Source organism: Balaenoptera acutorostrata, chromosome 5 (genome assembly GCF_949987535.1).
Source record: "Balaenoptera acutorostrata chromosome 5, mBalAcu1.1, whole genome shotgun sequence".
In the NCBI taxonomy this organism is placed as follows: domain Eukaryota; kingdom Metazoa; phylum Chordata; class Mammalia; order Artiodactyla; family Balaenopteridae; genus Balaenoptera; species Balaenoptera acutorostrata.
The window spans coordinates 124,791,099-124,818,654 of NC_080068.1; the positions used below are offsets into that span (position 1 = coordinate 124,791,099).

The window sequence follows — 27,556 nt, forward strand, 5'->3', positions numbered from 1 at the left end:
AAGTGAGTCTATTAAAAACCAACAACTTTATTTCACTGTAAGTAATAAGCAAAGATTTGTTTGGAGCTCTATCTTGAAAATTGAACCAAATATGTGAGAATGAATTCATTTCAGAGTATGACAAATTTAGGCTCTGAAGAAATATGCACTGCTTCTTTGAGCAAAGACCAAATCAAGCGTTGATTCAGTTTGGTATAATTTTTACAGTGAAATTGTATGACTGCATAGTATGATAGCACTTTAAGATTGCTGTCTGGAGCATGATTATGAAGAGAGGCTATTTTAAGAAAGATATTTGGGCACTTTTTCAGTTTTCTATATATCATTTTTATTCTTTTGATACTCAAATCATACTTTTAAAAAGTCCCTAGCAAGTCATCACTAATTCTTGTTGATTTATTCCTTTTTATAGGTAACTTCTCTAAGCCTTCCAGATTTTCACTTATCACTGATAGTTTTACCTGTGATTAGAGCAGGTAATCAACATCACATTCAGCTACTTCATGAAATTTTGCATTTTTCCAGGATTTTGCAAATTCACTTTGCTTTAGATTTTCATTGTACCATTGGTTATTTACTACATCTGATAATCAAAGAGAGACTAATTGTCCAAACATTACCAATCATGAGCCTTAGAGTTAGTTGTAGTGTGGATGTTTGTGTGAATCTAATTTTATCAATGCTTACTTATTTGCTTCCTTTTGTAATTTCATAATTGTAGAGGTTTGGATATTGAATGCTTAGCTAACAAGGAATCCCTTAATGTACAGTAACAGGAGTACATAATTCTGGAAAGGGTCTAAGATGAGCAAGGTTGGCCAGGGAAGGACAATCAAGGTTTGTTAGCAAAGGCTCTCTAGAAGAAGTACTGGCTGAATAAATTTTGAAGTTTTGTAAAATCTCAGTATTTGAGTTACTGTATTATATTTACTAAAAACTACTGTATAGCATCAGATGATGTAATTTAAGGTAAAAGATGCAAGGGAAAATGTGTTTAATATTTGTGGAAACCTATAGTTTGTTTGCTTTTTACCTTTTCTTCCCCTAGGGTTTTAGAGATTCTTGAAAGAGTAAAGAAGGAATTCTTCAGTTTCAAAGGGAGGAAACACACACACACACACAAACATATTTTTTTCTCTTGTGACCATTTTTTGGCCTAAAATATTCTTCAGATATTATTTCTCCCAATATCTTATTTTCTTGGGATTGCATGTGAATATAAAGGATCTAAGATTGAATTTTCAAGCTATAGTCTCCCAGAAGAGGCTGAATTATATTTTAATTTAAATATAAGCAATGATTTAGTTATCAGGTGTAGGCGGTTATATTGATATAATATCAGTTTTGAATACTACTAGAGAAGTATTAACTCTGTTTTTGCATTACCACATGTACATTGAACCTCAATTTTTTTAACTAAAAAAATTGCATAGTAATACATAAACAAAAATAAGAGGACTATAACAAAGAACACAGAGAAAGAAAGACATACCTTTGTTTTAGACTTCTTTATAAATTCTGTTCCATATGTGTTACCCATGTTGGTATTTTATTACGTTTTGATGCAGACTATGCATTACAGACTTTACAACAACTTTTTAGTAGTGTCAAAAGTTTGTTGTGCTAAATATTTGTATTTATATTCATCAAGTTAATTCAGAACTTGTATGAAGTGTCTACTGAAACAAATTTAAAATTTTTAAGTTTTGACGTATTTTATAAAATAATTTCTAACCCAATGAACTCTCTGCTTCCTTTTATTAGGAATATATGTCACATGTAACTCTTTAAGTTGTTTGTTTTTTTGTTGGTTTTTGGCTTAGTGTCATGCTGACATGGAGATGTTATCCTGTCTTAAATGTTCCTTACTTTTTTTTCATTAATTTTAATGTATAACTTTTGTTCTACTTAGTATCAGTGTTAGAACTTTAAAACTTTTTGGAAGTTAGGTTTGACACATGTATTATGTATGTATGTATATATAAAAGAAAACAGAGAATATGAAAACTCATGTAACTGAGATTATATTTTTCTTAGTTATTGAAATTGAACATCAAGAAATTCTAAAGGATACATCACTAGAAAAAAAAGAATTGCCCTGTATTTATTTGACTGTAAAACTGACTTCCACAAAATCCACAACGGAAACTAGGCCTGGCATTATTATTACAAAGAATTCTAAGAAGAGTATTTAGTGAATGTGCATTATAATTTATGAGGACATTTTATGGAAATGAAAGGTCTTCTGAAGATGTAGACTACATAGCAACTCTAAGTGTCAGCCCAAAGTCCTTTCAGTTAGTCTTATTACATTTATTCTTAATGGAAGAAGGAAATCTGAATCTAAATAGTGATAGCATATCAGTGGTGGCAAATAGTAACCATGGATTAAGGGTATATATGACATATATGTTTTTCTTATTAAAAAATAGTTTTCATGGGGAATATAGCCATTATTTTGTAATAACTGTAAATGGAGTATAACCTTTAAAAATTATAAAAAATAAAAGATATTAAAAAATAGTTTTATTGGTCTTGAACAGAAGACTGGCTATCAAGATTTAAAAAAACAATATTGGAAACAGAGTACTTGTAGGGCTTTTTTTCCTTCATTTCTGATTTTATTAGCTGTCTTCTAACTATTGTTGATAATACCTGTTTTTTCTTTTTTCTTTTTTTTTTTTTTGAGGAATGAGTATCATTGGATAAGTATAAATTTTTAGCTGGGAAAAAAAATGACAGTCTTCTGTTACTTAAAGTAGGTTACTTGATACTCATGTAATAAAATATTTCTGGGAAAATAAAATTTCAGAGGACTCCTAAGTAAATTGAAAATGTAGTTTATCATTCTTGAAGTCATACATGCTAAAAACTTGACAAAAGAATACATTTTCCCAATTCTGTAAGCCAATGGTTCTTTTTACGGTTGTTTAAAATGGAAATAGGATTTTTATTTGTATTCGTAAATATTTGTATACATTCACTAATGTTAAAATATCATAAAAGTTTGCCATAATATATTACTACTTGCCAGATACTTTGATCAGCCTTTTGGTAATTTTTTTAGTGAATCCTTAAGAAATTAACTCTTACAAATGGAACTCACATATTAAAAAACCTCACAAAACTTAAATCAGACACCAATGTTAAACATTTAACATTAGGCTAACTTTTAAAGAGTTATGATTTAAAAAGTACATTTCGTTGATAATATTCAACAGGTACAAATGTGTTAACACATACAAGACTCCTAGTGTTTTTTTGTTTTTTTTAAAATCATTTTTCCTACTAATTCTAAACTTTTTCTTTTAATTAGTTTTCTTTTTATTTATTTTTATATTTTTATTTTTGGCTGTGTTGATTCTGTGCGAGGGCTTTCTCCAGTTGCGGCAAGCGGGGGCCACTCTTCATCACGGTGCGCAGGCCTCCCACCATCACAGCCTCTCTTGTTGCGGAGCACAGGCTCCAGATGTGCAGGCTCAGTAGTTGTGGCTCACGGGCCTAGTTGCTCCACGGCATATGAGATCTTCCCAGACCAGGGCTCGAACCCGTGTCCCCTGCATTGACAGGCAGATTCTCAACCACTGCGCCACCAGGGAAGCCCACTTCTAGTGTTTTATAACTCTTTAAAAACAGTCATTGACACATTTAATAAAATTTAGCAAATGTCTTCTATTATGTTGGAGATTCAGTAATCCCTAAAGAATCTGATATGAGTTATTTCTGTTTCAGATAATTAAGCAGAGATTGGTTTAGTAGCAAATTGAACATTATGCCCAAGAGAATCTTTTTCCTTTAATTGTAGTAATGTACAGGAATCTTTTTTTTTTAGGGTTAAAAATTGTAAGAGACTACAAGGGAATCTTTTAAAAATAAGAGATGATTAGGCTAGTATTATTAAAAATTAGCTAAAATAAGTATAACATTTCTAATGATTTGTTGGTAACTCTTAGTATGTTGAAAGCTAATAAACATGAATAGTATACATTGACTCCTTAGATAAGTTGTGTGGAGGGGAGGTAGGGCAGAGATGATTAGGTCTGGAGGCCATTTGCAGGTAAAATTACCAAAGGAACTTCCATTTTCCACTTGTCTCTGGACTCCATGGCCACTGCAAACCTGATGAACCCATCTCCAGGACTGGGACAGCATGTATGTTTTGAAAAGGCTTCTCAGATGATCTGAGAGAGAACTACTGCTCCAGATACCTCTAGGTTTTTAATGTTGATAGAAATCACTTAGATATTTATTTTGAGTTTTAAAAATTTAATGTTGGAATTCAGGATAAAAACCAATATTTATTTACCTTTCTATTTGTGTTTGAATTTGTCCATGCTTCGGAGTTATATAAGCACAATTAAATCAAGCAGGTTCGAAGTAGGACCTGTATTATTTAGAGGCAGATAACAGTAGAGAATAGAGGAAAAAGCCCCAGTTCTGCAAGTCAGTATATTTGGGATTTTAATATTTGCCCTACCAGTAATTAACTGAATGACCTTAAGCCCTTCAATATCCTTTCCTATGAAAGGATATTAATTGACCATATATCCAGAATCCTAGCCAGAAAATAAATATGTCAATAACCAAAACGCAGCATTTACCAAAATACTACCTTGGTTTTAATATTGAGTAAATGTAATTAACAGTGTTAATTGGAATATTTTAACAACTTTTTGATTACTACTGACAGATCAAATAGGCAAAATTTAAATTTGGAATTAATAGGAAGAAAAAAGAATTTCAATTAAAAAGAAATTTAAATTCTGATGCAAAAGAAACCAGATATTAATTGTTGAAACGCTTCTGAAATTCGAATACTTAAGAAACCAGGATGAACTGTGTGAAAGGAAGTTTTAGTAACTGTTTATAATGTTTTTGTCACAAGTAACCAAAATGGGACATTCTTATTAAAGCTGTTAAAACATTCCTGATAAATATTCCAACTATAATATATAAATTATAGATTTAGCTAATTGGATTTAGCCAAATTGATTTTTAGTGAATTGATCTGCTTCCCTCAAAGGATATCTCTGGGTATTATTACCTCAGAACTCTGAGAAGCACAGATTGAAAACAACTGAAGCTTTCAAATCTTCATAGGTTTCTTTTAGGACCTAAATTGCAAGTTTTTGCTATAATTAGAGGTGGTGTTATCATGAAGCTTTACTACAAACTTCTGTAACTTTTTGTGGGTTTTTTTTGCTACGGAATATTTATTTGCTAAGCAACCAAGTAAGTGGCTGCTTAAATATATGTAGTTAAGTATTAAGTGGGTGCCTTAAATATATGTATCTTGTTTTCATTTTAAGGAAATAGACTGATGCTTTAAAACAGGTTAAAGAATTGCTTAGTTTACAAATTTCAGGCTCCAAGGTGAAAAGTTATTGTTACATATCTCTTTTGATGGCAATTTATTCTTAATATTTGTAGGAAAACTACTTTGGGGAAGATGACATGTATATGGATTTTGAAGAGGTTATTTCAAGTCCTGTTCTATCACTGTCAACATCATCCAGCTCTGGGTGGACTGCTGTTGGGATGGAAAATGACAAAAAAGAAAATGAAAGTTCAGCCAAGTCAATTCATCCACTTACCTTGCGTCCTTGGGATATTACTGTACTTGTTAATTTGCACAAAGTTCACGGGCGTCTTCCTGTTGTAAGTGTTTATGTGTCGAAATAGTCTGGAGTTTATTATGAAGTTCACTCAGCGTAGGAAACTGTGTCTGTGTGTGCACACACTTACATAAAAAATTCACGTTCAAAAACACTTCTGAATTTATCCTTTTATCTTTATAAAGCTAGTTTATTATTTTCTTCATAGTATAATTACCCGATCACTGATAATTTTCCATTCTGTTTTTCTTCTTTCACTTTAGTTCCTTCTTTGCTGTTCTATGTAAGTTTAGAACATTTTGCCATGCTGTTGAGTTGCTAGGTTTATAGTTAGCCTGATGGATGTCCTAGGACTTCACATTTTTTTAGCCTTTATCTCTAACTCCAGACCAGTCTGGGATGTTAGACCTATTACAAAATCAAGATTCAGTCGTGTCAGAGGGTTGGATTCAGCACAGTATCCTGGTTTACTCTAAAGGATGACCCTTGGGCCTCTTGGGGCTGACTTGAAATGAGATTATATTGTCCAAAGAACCCATGGCCATTGGAGCCAGGCCAGATAGGGAGGGTGTGGCCCTAGAGCATTGTGCTGCATACTGGGTCCATGTCATGTTCCTAGGGTTGCACAGGAAAGGAATCACCTCTGGTGCTTAGTGAACCTAATGTCTTTTTCTGGGTACAGAATACTTTTTTTTGTCAGTAAGCACTGTTTCTCCTTTTAAAATATCAGTCTTTTAATTGTATAAATGTAATTTTTATTTTCCTGTACTTCCTTGGTCTTTATCTGTATCTTGATTATGGTATTTTGCTTGACTTTAGCATGGAACTGCTGATGGCCCTGAGTGTCCTACAGCTTTTTTGGAAAGACTATGTTTTGAAATGAAAAAAGGATTTAGGGAGACCATGCTGCAACTTGTCCTGTCACCCCTGAATGTGTTTGTCAGTGATAACTATCAGGTAATGTGAAACTGAGTTATGGTAGAGACTTAGAGATTTATTATTACTATTTTTGGGGTCAGAACAATGTGTTAACTTCAGAGCATGGAATATATAGCTCTTAAAATTAGGGACCTTTAGTTTAACTGTACTAAGCAGTTTTGTATTGTGTGTATATATATGAGAATTGTTTCAAGAATCTTAGTTTTTCTTTTTTTTTCTCTGCTTATTTCCTTATTTATATGATCCCAAACAATTATATTTTATATCTGTTGTTTTTAGAAATGGAAAGAAATACTTTCTAACTTTCTCTTATGTTTATGGAAGGGAAAAACTAATTGTATACAATGTTGGTAGATGGTGTTGAAAATCGCAACCTAAGTGTTAATATTAACCAGTACCATAAATCTTGAAAACATGCATACCTATGTGGTCAATGATTTATTCTTTTCATCTAATGTGCCTACCAAATACTTTGTTAATTCCTTCAAGATATTCCTGAGGCTCTTTTGGAAGTGAACTGGTGACATTCATCAAATGGGAATATTTTACATTCCTGGGTAGATTATTATTTTATTATTATTATTATTTTTTAATGCCAATGGCTTCTGTTGGCATCTACCGCTACTTTAAGGCTCTTTCCTACTTTTAGTCAAGTTGTGTGCTTTAGAACTATGATGGTTTTTAGTACAAAGCAAAGTAAAATTATAAACAGGAGGATGAATCTGACAGCGAATCATCAATGAATGATAACTCACTATGGAGTCTATGTAGTAACTGATCATCTTATTTAAAAGAGCATACCCCTTTTCACTCTTTTGCCATAACTGACTATATTTTTCTATTGTAGTAGCTAAAACTTAACACTTAATGTATGATAGTTTTTGCCACAGAGTGTGTTTCTTTTTTAAAAACTTTTATTTCAAAAGAATTATAGATTTATAGGAGGTTACAAAGGTAGTACAGAGAGTTTCTGTGTTTCCTCCATGTTGATCTTTTACATAATTATGGTATAGTATCAAAACCAGGAGACTGACATTGGCACAATATGTGTGCATAGATCTGTGTCATCTTATCACGTGTGGATTTGTGTAACTGCCACTAAAATCAAGATACAGAACTATTCTGTCATCACAAAGATCTCACTTGTGTTAACACTTTTATTTTAACTTGTCACATGAAACCTTAAAAATAACTCTTGTCCTTCTCTCTCTAATTAGTGGGTCATTAGAATTGGTTGTTTTTTTATTTTGGGAGGCAAGTGTTTGGAGAGGCAGCCCATCTCCTTTTTTCAATCTGTTGAGGAGACTAATAAAGGTAAAAGGGAAATATCTTCTTATGGCTGAGTTCTGAGAATCTTAGGTGAGTATCTCTGGTTTCTTATGAGTACCTGGTGATACTTCAACTTCTATTTTAATCACTGCATTCTCAAAAGACTTTAGTAGATATAAAAAATATTTTATTGAGTTTATTATGAAAGTTCATATTAACCCTAATTATAGAATTACTGGCAAACTTGTACAGAGACTGAAGTGTAAAGTGTGATTTATTTGGTGATAAGAAAAGGAATTCAGGGAGTGGAGATATCAAGGCAGTAGTAGAAGTCTTAGTGATGTTTTGTTTCCTGGGTGGTTAACACTTCATAATTCACCCCGAAGACAAGCATAGTCTATACATATTCTCTTGGAATTTGCTTATCTACTTAATTTGCTTACATTTTGTAGTGCTAGCATTCCTAAGAAATACTTTCTTCTTTTGTCTGTATACTATCTAATACTCTTTCATGGTGGGAAGCTTCACACTGTGACTGCCCTCAAGACTCAGTTCTGGGTCACTCACCTGTAGCTGCTTATTTCTGGTAGCATTAGTCTTAGTGCAGAACTTCAAGGTTAAGGATCTAATGTGATGGGTCTATTATTGTGTCTGACTTATGAAACCACACACTTTTTACTTGATCATCTTTTGATGTATATTAGGTTTCTAGGGCTGCCAAAGCGAAGTACCCCACACTGGGTGGCTTAGAACAACAGAAACTTATTCTTTCACAGTTTTGGAGCCTAGATGTCTGAAATCAGTGTGTTTGGCAGGGCCATGCTCTCTTTCAAGGCCGTAGGAGAGGATCCTTCCTTGTCGTTTCCTAGCTTTTGGTGGTCGCTAACAATCCTTGGCATTCCTTGTTTTGTAGTTGTATCACTCAAATCTCTGCCTCTGTCTTCACGTGGCATTCTCTCCATGAGTCTGTGTGTCTAAGTTTTCCCCTTACAAGGACACTGTTCCTTGGATTAGGGCCCACTGTAATCCAGTGTAATCACATTTTAACTTGATTACATTCGTCAAGACCCTATTTCCAAATAAGATCACATTCACAGGTACCTGAGCTTAGGAATTGAACGTGTCTTCATAGGGGACACAATTCAACCCACTAAACGATGCAAGCCCTAATAATATTTAGAATAGAATCTTTATTGGTGTACCAGGTAGGCTTTACCTTTAGGACAAGCCAAGATCCACATGTTTGTTTTTTTGGCAGTGGGTGGTGAGAGAGAGAGGATAGAATCCAGGATGATGCCTGGTTTTTGCCTTGGGCAATTAACTGAGCCAGTGGGAGATGAAGAACACGGGAGGAGGAACTGGTTTATAGGGGAAGATGATGCGTTTCTGGGCATGTTGGGTTTGAAGTACCAAGAAATCAACCTTCATTTTCTAGTATTTTCCGAAGAGTGAATTTCATTGTCTTTGAGAAATAGCTGAGATAAACTCACCTAAGTGTCTGTGTAGGTACAGTGGCATTCAGAAGTCATAAATAGCTGACTTTCTGATGGTACTCTAATATACTAACAGCAGATGCATATGTGGGCCCTGAACATTCTTGGAAAATACATTTGGATGGTCCCTGTGATAACCTATGTGGCTAAAAATAATAAAAATAGACAATCTGGGTCGCAGTGACGGATAAAGGCATCATGCCCTCAATAACCCCTGTCTCGTCTGCATGAACCCCTCCCCCCCCAACTTTAAGGCCAAATGCACTTTATTTTCTTTTGCCTTTTGACCCCTTTCACCCATTTCCCCCACCCCCTAATCTCACCTCTGGCAACCACCAATCTGTTTTCTGTATTCTATGAGCTTTTTTTTAGATTCCACACGTAAGAGGGATCATACGGTATTTGTCTTTCTCTATCTTACTAATTTCACTTAGCATATTGCCCTCGAGGTCCATTTATGTTGTTGCAAATGGCAAGATTTCCTTCTTTTTTTATGACTGATATTCCACTGTATGTGTGTGTGTATATATATACACATATATATGTATATATATATTCACCATAATTTCTTTATGACTGATATTCCACTGTATGTGTGTGTGTGTGTGTGTGTGTGTGTGTGTGTGTGTGTGTGTGTGTGTATATACACACACACATATATATGTAGGTACATATATATATATTCACCATAATTTCTTTATCCATTCATCCATTGATAGACACTTAGGTTTTTTCCATATCTTGGCTTTTGTAAATAATACTGCAGTGAACATAGGGATGCATGTATCTCTTTGAATTAGTGTTTTCATTTCCTCCGGATAACTACCCAGAAGTGGAATTGCTGAATCATACGGCAGTTCTATTTTTAAATTTTTGAGAAACCACCATTATTCTCCATAGTGGATGCACCAATTTACATTCCCACCAACAGTGCACAAGGGTTCCCTTTTCTCCATATCCTTGCCAACATTTGTTATTTGTGTTCTTCTTGATGAGAGCCATTCTGACAGCTGTGAAGTGATATCTCACTGTGGTTGTGATTTGCATTTCTCTGATGCTTAGTGATGTTGAGCATCTTTTCATGTGTCTGTTGACCATCTGCATGTCCTCTTTGGAGAAATAGCTATTCAGATCGTCTGCCTATTTTTTAAATTGGATTGTTTGTTTTTTTGCTATTGAGTTGTGGGAATTCTTTATATATTTTGGGTATTAGACCTGTATCAGATTTATGATTTGCAAATATTTTCTTTTCTTCTGCAGATCGCCTTTTCATTTTGTTGATAGTTTCCTTTGCTACAAAGAAGCTTTTTAGTTTGATGTAGTCCCACTTGTTTATTTTTGCTTTTGTTGCTTTGCCTTTGGTGTTAGATTCAAAAAATAATCACCAAGCCCATGTCAGAGAGTCTACTGCCGATATCTTCTTCTAGGAGTTTTATGGTTTCAGGTCTTACATTCAAGTCTCTAATTCATTTTGAGTTGATTTTTGTATATGGTATAAGATAGTGATCGAGTTTCATTCTATAATATGTGGTACCCAGTTTTCCCAGCACTATTTATTGAAGAGACTCTCCTTTCCTCATTGTATATTCTTGTATCCTTTGCTGTAAATTAATTGACCATATATATGTGTGTTTATTTCTGGGCTCTCTATTCTGTTCCATTGACTTATGTGTCTGTTTTTATGCTAATACCATACTGTTTTGATTATTACAGCTATGTGATAGAGTTTGAGATAAGGGAGCATGATACCTCCAGCTTATTTTGTCTTTTTCAAGATTACTTTGGGTATTTGGGTTTTTTTGTGGTTCTATATGAATTCTAAGATTATTTCTTCTATTTCTTTGAAAGATGCCATTGGAATTTTGTTAAGGATTGCATTGAGCCTGTAGATTGCTTTGGGTAGTGTGGACATTTTAACAATATTGATTCTTCCAAGCCAAGATCCACATGTATTTTTGAGCTCAAAAAAAGCTATCAAAAACTTTATACTGAGAATTATTGAATCTCAGTGCCAGAAGTGATCTTTATTGACCATCTTCTCCAGCTGCCTCAGATAAAACAGAAGGGAACTGAGGCCTGGAGAAGTTAGGTGATTTTATATACTGTCACACAGCTTAGACGAAAATAAAATTTAAAAATGTGTCAGAAGAGTTTCTAGATCTACTGTTATAGTCACAATTTGAAGTGACCTTTTAAGAATTCTTTATGAATTAGATTTAGCTCTATTCTTAAAAACACTTTTTTATGAATGCAGTTCCCAAAATTTGTGTTGAAACAAGGAACATTAACCCTGTAAGATGGCCTGCACACACACACACTAAAAAGACTGTCATGGTAAAATTAAGATAAATAATTTCAAGTGTAAAAAGTGCTGCAAGGAGAGGAATGAGGTACTTTGGTAGCATGTAATAGTCTTAAGATAAGAACATGATAAAACTTGATTTTAAAAGATCTCTGTGGTGGTTTTGTAGAGTGTGGACCAGAGATATGTAAAAGGTAAGGCTTGGGAGATCCTGGCAAGAGGTTGTATTATTTGGACCAGGATGATAGCAGTGAAGCTGGAAGAAACTAAGTGCATTTGTGAGAGACTGGGAGGCAGATTCTATAGAAATTGGTGACTGATGTGTAGGGCATTACCAAACTTACTTGATTCTGTGTTTCTAATAACCATCTGTGAAACCAGTGTTGCACGGAATACCCTATTTTAGGACATATCCTTTAGCTTTCTGAGTAAGTCTTAGAAATTTTCTCATTGAAATGTTGCTGCTTTTTAGTTGTGAATATATAATTATTCTTGTAAGATGAATCTATCCTTTTAATATTTACATAATTCTCAAAATCTTTATGGAAGAGGGCTTTCTTTGCTACTTCCTTGTTTTATGGTCTTAATGGTCATTGTTCTTCCATGTTATTTTCTTCTTTTTAATACTTCAATCTCATGATTCCTGCCTTGTCACAAAAGATTGGCCTCTTACATTCCCTCTCAGTCAGAATACTTGCTTCTTTTTATTCATTGAGGCAGGTACCAATCAGAGATGGGCATTTTTTTTTAGGACTTTGCTGTCTCGCTTTGCCGTTGGGCTCTTATGGATAATGTCACTAAAGAAGCTTAACACAGACTACTTTTATGGGTACAAGGTTGTGTTAGGAGCTTGTGGATCCCAAAGTCATATTTTCCAAATAGCATGTTTTTACCTTTTGTCTCTGGGAGAAAAAGCAACTAGCAATTATAATGCTGACTTTTCTTATGCTTCTTACAGTCTTATTATTGTTTTCAGCAGCGACCCCCTGTGGATGAAGTGCTCAGGGAAGGTCACATCAGTTTGTCAGGTCTCCAGCTGAGAGCACATGCTATGTTCTCAGCAGAAGGTCTTACTTTGGGAAGTGATTCCTTAGAATACGCATGGCTAATTGATGTGCAGGCTGGAAGCCTTACAGCTAAGGTCACAGCACCACAGGTATGTTCTCAGTTCTCAGAGTGCTATCTCCTGACTTTTTTTTTTTTTCCTTTACTCACCCACCTCCCCACGAATAGGTTATATGCCCATTTGAATGTTCATTTTATTTCCACTTGCCATTCAGAATTTTCTTAGTAGTATATGAGTCAGAGACAAGTTTCACTTTTCTGGGCCACCTCAAATGGACGGGTGTGATGTTTTATAGTTCTGTGTAATACTTTCAAGAATTCAAGACTTTCTTTGAGAAAAACTCAGGATGAGAAATTTCTGGAAGTCAAATTATATATTATTAAAATTACAATACTTGTCTCTCCACTGTTGGAACAATCTTGTTTTCCCAGTACACAGAATAATTGTCTAAGAACTTTACCTTCTTGTATATTTCTTAAGTAGGATTTGAAAACAGCATTTATACTATTAAGGTGGCATGATTCTTTACTTGTGATGTCCCAAAACAAGATAAAATCGTTTGAACCTCCACTTAGTGATATGGATACTGGTTTAGAAAAATAAAAATGAATTTATTGGTAAGAAAATCTGGTCTAGAGTGCTAGTTGTGATCCTTTTGGATAAATTCTCCTTCCCCCTCACTGTCCCACTTAGTCTTCAGGGGTCTCAGATGCCTAAAGGGTTATAGTCAGCCCTCCCTATTCACAGGTTCTGCATCCATAGGTTCAACCAACCGTGGACTCAACTAACTGCAGATGTGAAGCCTAAGGTTACAGAGGGCTGACTGTATTTAGTTCTAGAAATGGACCATTGAAATTTAGTCAAATGTCTGTGTTACTGTAGTATTTCACCTGTTGAGCCATATACAGGCATACCTCATTTTACTGTGCTTCACAGATTTTGCTTTTTTTTTTTTTTTTTTTAACAAATTGAAGGTTTGCGGCAATGCTGCATCAAGCAGGTCTATCAGCACCATTTTTCTGACAGTATTTGCTCAATTTATGTGTCTGTGTCACATTTTGGTAATTATTGCAATATTTCAAACTTTTTCATTATTATTACATTTGTTATGGTAATCTGTGATTAGTGATCTTTGATGTTAGTTACTATTGCAAAAAGATTATGAATCATTGAAGGCTCAGGTTAGCATTTTTTAGCAATAAAGTATCTTTTAATTAAGGTATGTATGTTGTTTTTTTACACATAATGTTATTGTGCACTTGATAGACTACTAGTTACTTGTAAATATAACTTCTACATGCACTGGGAAACCAAGTATTTGTGACTTGCTTTATTGTGATAGTCACTATATTGCAAATTTATTGCGGTGTTCTGGAACCAAACCCACAGTATCTCTGAGGTATGCCTGTATTTATAATGTGCGTTTCATAATTGGTGTTTCAAAAGATTGGAATGTGGTAGAAAGGTACATACTCAGTTTTTAATAAAGAGTTGCAGAATGAGTGTGAAATACGTGTAATTTAGAGGTAGGTAGTGGCAACAAGCAGGTGAATAAAGACTAGATACCTTGTGTATCTGAAGGAAATTGTTGGAGGGCAGCAAAAATTAAGATTCTAGAAATAGTAGGAAAATGAATGGAATTGAAAAGGGATATTTTATATAAAAATGAATGGAAAGAAATATATAATAATGGGTGAAAACAAATATTCATTGCTCAGTAGCCTCATAACTCTCTTCTTCTTATCTGCCATTTTCTGTCTCTAAATATACAAGTAAAAACTGAAGCATATAACAAAACAGTTTGTTCCCAGCAAGCATGCAGTGAAGCTGTGCTGACCCTCCAAGACTGGACACAATTCCTTTAATCTAACGATTGCTAGACTCTCATATAAGTTGCCCTTATTAGAAGATGAAACCTTTCTCTTTTTTCTGCACTAGAATCATGGCATCACTGTTTCCTGCAAGGTTCATGAATCCATAGGTGCTTTTAGTGTTTATTCCATTCTTTGTATGTTTTAAAAGTGAAATTCATGTTTTCTGAGAGTTCAAGATATGTACTTTTTCTGGGGGGCGGATAATACCATGTGTACCCCTGTCTCAGTGTTTATTGTAAACTAACCAATGATAAAATTAAGGTTTTTTTTTTTTAAACTCAAGATTTGATGAAAAATTGATATATACTTACTTAAACTTCTATTCATAAAAGTTTTTCAATCTTCAGAATACCTGATTTTTCTAAAATTGTAGCTTAATAGGTATAAATTTCACTTCAAAGCTTGGTTTATTATACGTAGAGAATTTTAGGTGCTTTTCGGTGCAGAGGATTCCGATTAGTCATATAAGAAGAAAGATATAACCTTGAAAAAAATCACTTGCTTTAGAGGTTGCTGAAGTTGAATTTTTCAGTTGAAATGAGTTTTCATTTTGGCAATGCATTTTGTCATTCACAAATGAAAAGTAACACAAGCTTATAAATGATGTCAAGGTAGAAAAATGATATTGGCTAACAAGTAGATTTTGTAGCAGGTATAAGGCACTGTTTGGATTCTTTCAAGCTGTATTAATATTCTTGATAAGCTTTTAAACTCTGAACAATTGTTTAGAATGCTATCAGTGTTGTCAACCTGTCATGGCTTATTTGCAGCTGGCTTGTCTCTTGGAGTGGGGACAGACGTTTGTTTTTCATGTTGTTTGTCGGGAGTATGAACTGGAAAGACCAAAATCAGTAATAGTATGTCAGCATGGAATTGATCGTCGGTTCTGTGAATCCAAGGTATGTTAACAGATATGTTAGCAGTATTATAAACATTTATGGCTTTTTTCAAAATGAAAGAGATATCAGCTTTAAATCAACTACACACAGCATCAAGTAAACACCAAAGTTCAGTTTTTTCAATTACTAAAATTATTTTGAAAATTTATAGCCACTTGTTATTTAGTTGTAAATATCTAAAATCTGAGGTAATTATTAAAACATACATTCACAAATAAATGGAGATATTATAAAATTATGTCTTATCTCTTACTGCATTATTATACTGACTCTTTGGGATATGGCTGTGTATTTATGTAGAAGAGTTAGAAGTTGGAGGAAGAAGGTTAAATTCCTTACATGGCATTGTTTGCAGACCCTTCTGGAACATACATGTTCTCCTTTAACATGATTAGCAATGTTGGGCATTTGCCAAGTTTCCTGACTCCAGACCTTACACTCTTTCTACCGCATTGCACTACCGCGACTAAGGGTCATTACAGTACCTTCAAGAGGGGTGTAAAAAGTAGATAATAATGCCTGAAATCATGTACAGGGGCAGAGAGATGCAGAGTGTTATTTTGTAGTAAACACTGTTCCTTATGCATTTAGGGTGGGGAACATTTTTAAAGTATACTCTTTTGAGAAAACCTGGAAAACATTGCCATTTCAAAAAAGAAAAATAACTTACCCTAATTCTACAACATAGAGATAGCCATTGCTAACAGTTTAGTTTTTCTTTCTAGTTTCTTCTCTATGTGTCTTTCCTTTCTTTTTTCTTTTGTTATACAAACTATGTTTACTATCATATTACTGTGAATTGGAAGTAATTCATTCTGCTTTTAATTTTATGTCCAAGAAAATCTGTAACCTGTGCTAATTTACCATCAATAAAGGAAACAGCTGTAATTGGTGATAAAATTATTTATTTTCTTGTTATAAACACAATGCCAGGCTCCAGGGAATTGGTTCCTTAGTCATTAGTTTCTTACCAATAATTTGTACATACGTGTAGGTATCTCCTTCCTCTTTTTTTTTTTTCCTACTAATACTCAAAGCTTTTAAGTTGTATTGTAATTTTTAAAAAATCAACTTCACTGAGGCATAATTTACATACAATAAATTCACCCTTTTCAAGTTTGAGTTTTGAGAAAAGTTATATATACTGGTGTAACCCTTACCACCAGTGAAGATCTAGAACATTTCTATCACCTTAGGAAATTCCTTTGTGACCCTTTGTAGTCAGACACTATTCCATGCATCCACTGATATTCTTTCTGTCACTTTAGATCAGATTTTTTTTAAGGTCTATTTCGTGTGGAGGAAATATATTAGTATAGAGCACCGACTATCATGCAAGACACCTGCCTTCTAGTCCTGGCTCTGCCACTGATGAGCAGAGTACATGCTGTTGGGCTGGTAATTTATTCAGGGCTGCCATTTCCCAAAGAAGTTCAGTGAAGTTGGGGATATGTATGTTATCTTCCAACCTGATCATGACCAAATCTATGTTTTAGGAGTAAAACAAAAATAAATCTGTGTGGCTTTTCCTAGATATCATCATAACATTTACAGTTCATATATTTGTGGATGTGTGTAAAAATGTGCATGTGAATGGAATATGAAATACGCTTAAGAAAATCTTACAACTTTAAACTCCTATACAGTTCTTATAAACCTGTGACATTGTTTATCAGTTTTCTTTGGCTGTTCTTTTTGAGTGTCAATAACAAGTTTTATATGTATTCTGTCAGTATAGTATTGCCACATGCCACTTTTGAATGAAAGTGACACATGGTTGCTTATGATTAATTTTCTAATTGGCAAGACTTTAATTGCTGATTATTTTATTTATCATTATAAATATATCTAATGATAAATATATAATTTATCATTATAAAAAAGTGAAATTTAATTGATATTTTAAAATACACATGTAACAAGACTTGTGTTTATTTAAATAAGCAGATTTATGTATCAACATAATGAATTGATGGTAAAGAATTAAATGTTCAATCCATTTCACTTTAGTTGAGTTGTATTCCTGGGCCTTGTCCAACTTCAGATGATTTGAAGTATACTATGACTCGTTTAGCAGTAGATGGAGCTGACATTTATATTGTGGAGCATGGCTGTGCTACAAATATAAAGGTACATGTTTGTCTATTTCTTGGCCAGTGTAATTCTTTTTCCTTTTTGCCAAACCAAACCTCCATTTCTTGAAATAAAACACACATTTATAGTTTGCCATCTCGCAGAATAGTACAGAATTCTAGGAGATAGCTTTCTATTTTATACCATCTGTGTTCTCTTCCAGTCTTGTATTTGTAAAGGCACACTTTCACTACTTTTTTACTCTAACTGAATTATTATAACCTTGCTTTATGGCAGGGATATAAACTGGTAGTGTGCTTATACGGCAGGAACATAAATTGGTAATGTTTTTAAAAGATGTAATTTTGAATTCCTTTAGGTTTTATTCATTTATATTTCCTGTCTGGCTTCTGGAAACATTTGCTTGCCACTGCTGCTTACTGGTTACTGTTTAAAATCGAGGCTTGTTAGGATTCTGTGATTTCATTACTTACTACTCTTCTAACTTTTCTTTCCTCCATCTCTCATTTTCCTTTGGAATTATGGTCTTTTCCTTTTATCCTCTTTTTTAAATTGAACGTTTATTTTTATTCTGTTGCATTTATCTTTTCTATTTCCCCTTTCTCTTTTTTCCTTTCCCTTTCTTTTCTTCTTCTATGTTTCATGCAATTTGAAATAATTACTTATTCTATAGTTTACTGTAAGTTGCTTAAAAATACAGAAACTACAGTTTTGTTTCATTTTCTTCATTTAACTTTAGATGGGTGCAATTCGGGTTGCAAACTGTAATCTCCACAATCAGTCGGTTGGGGAAGGAATAAGTGCTGCAATTCAGGATTTTCAAGTGAGACAGTACATTGAGCAACTGAATAATTCCAGAGTTGGACTTCAGCCTGCAGTACTACGGAGGGCCTACTGGCTTGAAGCTGGGTCAGCCAACTTAGGACTTATTACTGTTGATATTGCATTAGCTGCTGATCATCATTCTAAACATGAGGCGCAAAGACATTTCTTAGAAACTCATGATACCAGAACTAAGAGGTAAGTGAAATTTAGGAATGGTAATAGTCTCAAGTTCAGATGAAAATTACTAGATAATTATAGAGGAAATTCTACTGTTAAGAATGGAATAAGAATGTGTAAAATAAAGACTGAATGTGATTGTGCTGGGTATACCTCAATGAATAAATAAAGATCTTATATTTAAGTAATCACATTGTATACATCATCTGATGATGGTGTGGTTGCTGGAAAAAAACATTATTTTTTGATATGTTTCTAAGCCCATGCTGTGTATGTCAACAGTGAAACAAATATAAATTACTGGCCCCCAAATAACCTTTTGTAAAGCACTACACCCCCTTGTCTCTCACCACAGCCCTCCACTTCCAATATGTCATTCCTAGAAAACACCATTACTAATCACCATTTATTCTACAAAACTTCTTTTGTAGGCCTTCACAACTGCAGGGTTGACTCAGAGTACCTAAACCTTAAGAAATGATTATATCTGCTTTTTAAAAAGTTGCCAAAGCTTCTTACTGAATTACATGTGTTTAAAATGATAGTATGACTTTTTCCATCCCCATCTCTTCCCTTCTAAAGTTTATAAAGCTTATTTTAAAAATAGAGAAAACTATTAAGAAATAAAGGAAAATAATTATAGCCCTACTACACTGAATTTGTTACATTTCTTTCCAGTATTTTTAGTGTATTTTTCTTATACTTGAAATCATCCTGTATTTACATTTAAAAATTCTGCATGTATGTAATGTTGCCCTTAAAAAAAACAAAAGAGCCCGTTTTTTGGTTTGTTTTTACCAGCAAAATGAGTTTTTTTGGGAATAGCAAAGAATTGCAATTCAAAACAAGCAAACTGTGGCAAACCATAGGCAAGTCTGGAGAACAGAGGAGAGGAGAGAACAGAGGAGAGAAGGGAGGAGACTGGGGAGGCTGTGGTGGTTCTTCGTTGGCTGCAGCCCTTGGGCAGCTTGTTTTTGCTCGGTCAGGAGGCTGGCGTCTGTAAGCTGTGGACTGATAAATTTCCTTTTAAACAAATGATAATGCATCCATCAAAAAGGTATACTGTGCTTTACTTAGCCATTGCCCTTACATTAAATACATAGATTGTTTCTAAATTTCTCATTATACATCAAAGCTTTTCCCACGATTTCTGGGTATTTCCTTTAAATAGTTTCCTTAGAAGGTTGTATGACTGACTGTGTTAAAAACTGAGCTTTTTATATGCATTCCCGAACTACTTCCTAGAAAGATTATTTCATTTTATATTCCCAGTGGCTTTTTAGGAAAGTCTCTGTCTTACTGCACCTTTGCTACCCTTTGAGTGTTTTATAATAACCGAAAGGTGGTATCTCTTTGCTTTATTTTGCATTTCTTTATTTTGAGATTAATACTTTTTTCAGACATTTATTGGCTATTTTTATTTCCTCATTTGTGAATTGCCTGCTAGTAATCTACATACATTTATTTATTGGGATCTTGGTATATTTCTTACCAATTTTTAAGAGCTCTTTATAGATTACCGCCCTTTTTTGATCCCTGGTGCTAATATTTTGCAGTTTGTTTCTTTTATTTTTTTATTCTTATGTAAACAGATTTTAATTCTTATGTATTCAAATAATTCTTATGTATTATTCAAATATGTTAACCTTTCCCTTTTGTAATTTCTTGTACTAATTTGAGAACACTCTTTTTGCTAGTAATCGCGTGACCCCTGTACTTTCTTATTTTTTTCTATTCCTAACCATCTTGATTTTTTTATGGTGTATGTGCATTAATAGACACCATCTGGATTTTTTATGGTGTGTGTGTATTAATACAGTCAAGGATGTAAATAGATTTTTCTGCAAATATCTATTCAGATATAGAGGAAAAACTCTAAACCATCTGGGTTTTTAATGGTGTGTGTGCATTAATACAGCCAAGGATGTAAATAGATTTTTCTGCAAATATCTATTCAAATATAGAGGAAAAATTAATACCTAACACATATTCATTTCACAAAATGTTTAAATATTTTCATCTATTAACTTTTCCCAAAGAACTATTTGTCTAGTTAAAAGAAATCCCTTTGAGGTTTTTATTGAGATTACATTAATCTTTTAGGTTTATTTAAGATGCTGATATCTTGTAAATCTAAGTACGAAAACTCATGTGTGGAGAATATTGTGTAAAGAAACTTCGGTTTCTTTGTTAATTATTGCTCAGGAAGCCAGTTAGTGTGAACGCAGTGCCTGTTCTGGTAGGTCAGATGGTAGTACCAGTCGTCAGTGAAGCTGAGGAGGTGGCTCCAAGGGATTTAAGGCCTCATTTAGGTTAGTTTCAGTGCTCTGGTTTGTTAAGAACTGTGAAGGGTTTGAGATTTTATCCTACTTACAAGCTGACAAGTTATCCTGCCACAGTTTCCTGAGTGCTGGCAGAAGATGTAAGAAACCTGGTGAGAGACGGAAGACTTGATTACTCACAGCAAAAGCACTAGCCAGAGTCAAATGTGTTTGCATTGGTTCCCTGTGCCCTCCAAATAGGATTGCCAGATAAAATACAGGATGCACAGTTAAAATTGTTTCAGATAAACAACAAATAACTTTTTAGTATAAGTACACCCCACATATTGCATAGGACGAACTTATTTTTATTTGTATTTTTATTTGCTAAACCTTGTACCCCTATCCCTGAGTCCCATGGGGGTGTCAGAAAAGACCCATGATGGATGTTTGCACATAGTGGGATGCATTACAGAAGAGGAACACTGAGCTTAGGGATTCTACCTAAGAATAAAAATTCTACTTTTATAATAAGTGGAAGCAAGCCTGCTCTTTTCCAGGGTGAGACATTACCTCATCCCTTAAGGTTGATTACTATCAGCACAATCCTGAGAAATGGCCTGGTCAGAGCCTTGCATTCTTGGTGCATCCAGCAAGAACAGGTAGGGCTCTTTAGGGCCCGTGGTGAATTGCTTCTCCCTACGTGGTAGCTCATTGATCTTCTGCTTTGGCTGCCTTAGTGCATATTTGACTCCCAGGAGCTTTGGGGAGTAGGTGTATTCATTTCTGATAAAACTGGAAAAGTTACTGGACTCCCAGACCATTAGTTTCATTGGATTAGTATTTCTGAAAAGTATAGTTCCTAAACCACCAGCACCAGCGCCTCCTTGGAACTTGTTAGTAATCAGGCCTTCCCAGACCTCAGCCAGTAACTCTGGAGGTGGAGCCTCGCTCTCCATATTTTAATAAGCCCTCCCGGTGATTCTAATGCAAGCTGAAGTTTGAGAACTAGCACATTGGTTTATATAAAGACAGAGAAGGGGAGCTTACATTTGTTGTGCAACTTCTGTATTCCAGATTTTGCATCAGGTGCTTTACATATGTTATACATATTTTTCCTTCTGTCTTCTCTAGATGGATGTTCTTCTTCTAATTTGATATATTAATTTCTTCACTTCTAACTTGATATATTTATTCCATCTTATTTTTCACATCTCAAATATTATTTTTTGAAAGGTTACGTGCATTTTCTTTGTCACAACACCCTGTTCTTTTCCTCAGAGCATTTACTGTAATTTATGATTAGATATTCTTATTTGTGGCCTGTCTTTGCCTCTGTACTGTAAACTTCATACGGATAAGGCTATGTCAGTTTTGCCTAGCACAATACAAGGCACACAGTAGATATGTTCAGGAAATATAAATGAATGAATGTAAAGTGAAAATGCAATACCTATTCTGTCTTCCTATGAGAACCCTGAGGATCCAGTGAGACAATGCATGTGGAAATGCTTAGAAAAATGGACTGTTAATATGAGGTTTTATTATTTAAAGTAAAAAAAAAAAAAGGAATAAAGATATATTTCCCAGACTTATATAATATTTTTTAAGAAAGGGGAGTTAATAAATGCTGACAGTTTTCTGTGGGGGTCACTCACAGAGCTTGAAGAATTTTACAGACATTTTACAGAATTTTACAGACATCTTATTGTCTTAATTCTCAATACTTTATTCAGAGTCCTTATTACAAAATCATTATAATTTTTTTCCCTAAAATATAGAATGGTGCATTATTTTGATTTTATTGAGAAATAATTTTTTACTTGCCCTGTATTTATAACATTTTGGTGTACTAAATTTATCAGTGAAATAGGCTCTGAAATGCTAAAGGTAATAATCTATTAAGCGTAATCTATACTAATAGTTTTGTCTATTTTTAAAATTTTTATTCATTTTTTAAAATTTTATTTATTTTTGGCTGCGTTGGGTCTTCGTTGCTGCGTGTGGGCTTTTCTCTAGTTGTGGTGAGCGGGGCTACTCTTCGCTGTGATGCGCGGGCTTCTCATTGCAGTGGCTTCTGTTGTTGCGGATCACGGGCTCTAGGTGCATGGGCTTCAGTAGTTGCGGCACACGGGCTCAGTAATTGTGGCGCAAGGGCTTAGTTACTCCGCAGCATGTGGGATCGTCCCAGACCAGGGCTCGAACCCGTGTCCCCTGCATTGGCAGGCGGATTCTTAACCACTAACCACCAGGGAAGTCCCTTGTCTATTTTTTAGATTAATGTTTAAATTTTTAGTTCTTTTGAGAATGTTTACTGCTGTCTTTAAACTGGATTTAAATGTCTAATTTTTATATATATGCTGCTTTTTTAGCTCTTTGGTTTTTGTTTTTTTTTTTTAACATATGCTCTATTTCTCATTATTGTTCCTACCTATTTTCATCTCACCATGGTGAGACTTTTTTTTTTTTTTAAGAAAGGCAAAATAATTAAAAAGTCCATTGTATAAACAAACTTCTTTAAAAAGTATTAACAGTTATATTTAATTGATTATCAGCTCAAAAGTTTCTGATTTCTTAATGATTTTTTGTTGTTCTTTTGTTTGTTTCATTTTGGGTTTTGTTTAGGTTGTGGTTTTTGTGGCCAGATGATACCCTGAAGAATAAGAGGTGTAGGAACAAGTGTGGTTGTCTTGGTGGCTGCAGATTCTTCGGCGGCACAGTAACTGGCCTAGATTTCTTCAGACTTGAAGAGTTGACACCTTCCAGTAGCTCTGCATTTTCAAGCACGAGTGCAGAGTCTGATATGTATTATGGACAGTCTCTGCTACAGCCTGGAGAATGGATCATTACTAAAGAAGTTCCCAAAATTGTAGATGGTAATGTGTTGTCACTTGTGTTAATCTTTTATTATCTTCATCCCTTTGCCATTCTGAGAGAAGTTCAGTGTTACTTTGTTTAACTCAGTTTTTTGAGCAGTCTTACACGTAGGGTTTAGTATAATCTGTCTTTGTTTTGCAGGTGATTTAACTCTAGCCAGATAAGACTAGTGAGTTTTTCAGAGTTGCACAAGGCAAAAGTAGATCTACTATTCAGATCTGCTGCTGTTAACATGGGTGATTTTTCCTAGCCCAACTTATTCTAAATATTTCCTTATATATCATTATTTCCCTAGAATCCAGATTCCAGAAATATACTTAGGAATAGCTATGCTTTGAGGAAACGATTGTTTTACCAGCTTACTTTTATAGGAAAAACTTATCAATAGAAATATTTATACTATTTGCCCTCATTTTATTCACTACTTTTGCAACATATTCTTCTTACTAAAACTGTACATGTCAAGAAGAGAAATTTGGTCTTAGAGCCTGTAGGATAACTTTGCAAATACATGAGTTTGATATGAACAGTGAATGGTGGCTTTAGGCATACTGGATTTGTATTTATCTAGCATCTTTTCTCCAAAGACTTAAGAAATGCATTTTCCTTTGTGTTTCTTAGTTGTGTATTCCTACCATTAAGTGCAATACTTACTGCTTAAGTTGCCATGCTGTCAAGAAATGAAATGTAGAAAAGTCTTGATATCTCACCAGTATTTAGCTGTTTTCCCTTGATCCATTCAGAAACATTAACTTAGCTCTGCCTTTTGTCAGTAGACAAAGGTAGAAAAGAAGTAGTTTTAACTTTAAGAATTTATTGGATTGATTTTCATGTGTAAGGAACTCTTAGAGGAAAGAGCTAGACTACTACATATGCCAAATTCTTGTTTAAATGATATTTCACTGAATATTAATAAATTTGTACATGTTATTTTAAGATTACTTGACTTCAGCAGTTTTACTAGAATAAGAGCAGATTATCTTATAAAATCAGCAAACACCAAAACTTCTTGACATTTAAAGGTCAAGAAAGATACGGGGGGCTTCCCTGGTGGCGCAGTGGTTGAGAATCCGCCTGCCAATGCAGAGGACACGGGTTCGAGCCCTGGTCTGGGAAGATCCCACATGCCGCAGAGCGGCTGGGCCCGTGAGCCACAATTACTGAGCCTGCGCATCTGGAACCTGTGCTCCACAACAAGAGAGGCCACAATAGTGAGAGGCCTGCGCACCGCGATGAAGAGTGGCCCCTGCTTGCCACAACTAGAGAAAGCCCTCGCACAGAAACGAAGACCCAACACAGCCATAAATAAAATAAAAAAAAAAAAAGAAAGATACGGAATAAAATTTACTTAGCTGTCTTCTTATCATATTACTTTCTTACTTTTGAATAATGTTTGTTTTTAAAGGTGTTCACAGGCATTTCTTATTTCATCCACAAACTACCATGGGAGTTTTTTATTTTCCCTGTATATGGTGAAGTAACTGAGGTCATCACTGAGGCTGAGTTGCATGAAGTCAAAAAGTCATGTATGTGGCTGGGCATAAACTAGAATTACAGTCATCGAAACCACTTTAGTTCTTTCCACCCTACTAGAGCTGGCACTATTTATAAAGACGTTGTTTGATTTTCTAATCTGCAGTTCAAAATTTAACTATCGCAAGCTCAAGGAAGAAAATCTACAGGGAATTTACACATGGTATAAAAGGGAGAAAATAGCAATTTCTCTAACAGTAAACAAAAGAAACCTCATTTTAGTTCTTATAATGTGTAATAGGGAGTGTCTGTGTCCTAGTGATTTTCTCAGGAATGAGCTGTAATTGGTAAATTGCCATAAGTTTCTTGTGCAGGGAAGATGGGAATTAGTCCCTGTGTAAGTATCTGCGTTTTCCGGGAGCCACATATAGATGTACAGTGTCAGGATAGAATCAAGGAGGGCATATCAATGGAACTAAAGAATTTCCTTGGAAGGTCAGTGAACACTAGTTTCCTATCACTTAGAAATGACTCAAACCCATTTTTCTTTTGACTTTTGTTGGATTTTTACATTTGTGGTGGTAGAAGCAAATAATATTACTTATACTGTAAGTTCTTAAGTCTTCTTACTGCTTAAGTTCCATCTAGAAGTGCCTTCTGCTTGGAGAGATGTTTTCTCCTACTAGTATGTTCTTCTTTCTTGAGTAGCACAAGGATGGCTGGAGGAGAGGGGAAGTAGGGCAGTAGTTATTTTTTGGATCTAAGCAGCTATAGAATTCTCCTTTTATCCCTCTCCACCCCCAATTTACATAACACATCACAGGGCTCTTATAAAAGGCTGAGAAAATGTTCCAGATTAAAGAAAACATGACAACTGAATGTAATAATATACAGATCTAGATTGGATCCTATACTGGAGAGGGCAGAAGTGCTTTAAAGGACATTATTGGGTCATTTGAGAAAATTGGAAAGCACGTGGTAGACTAGATAACAGTATGGTATAAACACCAAATATACCAAGTTGATAATTATACTGTGTTTTTGTATTATTCTTAGGAAATAAACCTTTAAGTATTTAGGGTAAAAGCCTACTACATCTGCAAATTACTCTCAGATGGTTCCAAAAATATTATGTCTATTTTTAAAAATAGAGCAAATGGGGGCAAAGTGTTTAAGATAGGTAATTTCGAGTAAAATATCTTTGATGGCTTGGTTACCACTCTTGAAAGTTTTCTAAGTTGGAAAATTTTCATATAAATAGCTTAAAAAAAAGAAAAAATTCACTGTGTATGGACTCTGGATTCATACTTATGTGGTTATCTTTCTGTAGTGTTTAGCATATTGCTATGTGAAATTAGTTACTTGTGCTTTTTAAAAATGATTATATACTTAAAAACAGGGAATTGGATTAAGTTATCATATTTTTCATAGATTGGTTTTGAAATTATGTTTATTTAACTCACTTTTTTGTTTGTTTAGGTAATGTGAATGGCATGAAGAGGAAAGAATGGGAAAACAAATCAGTGGGAATAGAAGTAGAGAGAAAAACTCAGCACCTTAGTCTTCAAGTACCATTACGATCTCATAGCTCATCCTCTTCTTCAGAAGAGAATAGTAGTTCTAGTGCTGCACAGCCTCTACTGGCTGGTGAAAAGGAAAGTCCCTCTTCGGTTGCCGATAATCATTTGGTTCAAAAAGAATTCTTGCATGGTACGAAAAGAGATGATGGCCAAGTAAGGTCAGTATTCAATTAGATTTAGAAACCTGATCGTAGGATTATAAGTGCTTAAAACTGTGGCAAGAAAAACTTCTCTCCTCTCAACTCACCTGTTGTAGAGAATTTTTTCTCCTCCTGAACTTATTTTTAAATGTCCATTTGCTGTTGTTTTTCTGATTACAAAAGTAATACATATATGTTCATTCCAGATGTTAGGAAAATACAGAAAAGTATAAGAAAAATGAATATTTCTTGTCATCCCACCACTGAGAGTGAACCATTGTTAACATTTGGATATTATCCTTCCAGTGTGTTGAATATTTTTTGGTCCTTCTTTTGGCCCCTAGTTGATTACTTGCTTCTTGAAATACACTCTCCTCTCGACTTGATAGCACATTTCAGATTTTCCTCCCATCTCCTTGGCTTTTCCTTCTCCGTCTCTATTTCCAAGTCCTCCATTTTTTTTCCCTCCCCTTGTTCTTTCTCTTCCTCCTATAGCCTGCCATTTGTTAAATGTCATTATCCCTTAAGACTGTTATGTACCCTTTTCTCCACTGACTCTATACTGTTTCCCTAGGCAGTCTTAGTAACTGTTTGGCTTCAATTATGATCTGTAGCTAACATCTTATAAATGTTAAAAACTCCATCCAAAACCTTTGTCCCTATGAACCTAGC

General features: G+C 34.4%; 1 protein-coding gene across 8 annotated transcripts in view; it reads left to right on the forward strand.

Annotated features, from left to right (window-relative positions):
- The window catches only part of BLTP1 (bridge-like lipid transfer protein family member 1), a 202,650-nt gene that overhangs the window by 67,896 nt on the left and 107,198 nt on the right, over positions 1–27,556 (forward strand). For 7 of the 8 annotated variants that reach the window (XM_057546655.1, XM_057546660.1, XM_057546659.1 and 4 more), the window contains 8 exons: positions 5,431–5,658; positions 6,435–6,572; positions 12,595–12,774; positions 15,329–15,457; positions 17,468–17,587; positions 18,291–18,571; positions 23,440–23,690; positions 26,644–26,902. In XM_057546655.1, coding sequence (XP_057402638.1) covers positions 5,431–5,658; positions 6,435–6,572; positions 12,595–12,774; positions 15,329–15,457; positions 17,468–17,587; positions 18,291–18,571; positions 23,440–23,690; positions 26,644–26,902 — 1,586 coding nt within the window. The remainder of the gene's footprint in view (positions 1–5,430; positions 5,659–6,434; positions 6,573–12,594; positions 12,775–15,328; positions 15,458–17,467; positions 17,588–18,290; positions 18,572–23,439; positions 23,691–26,643; positions 26,903–27,556) is intronic. The other variant, XM_057546657.1, reaches the window with a different exon arrangement.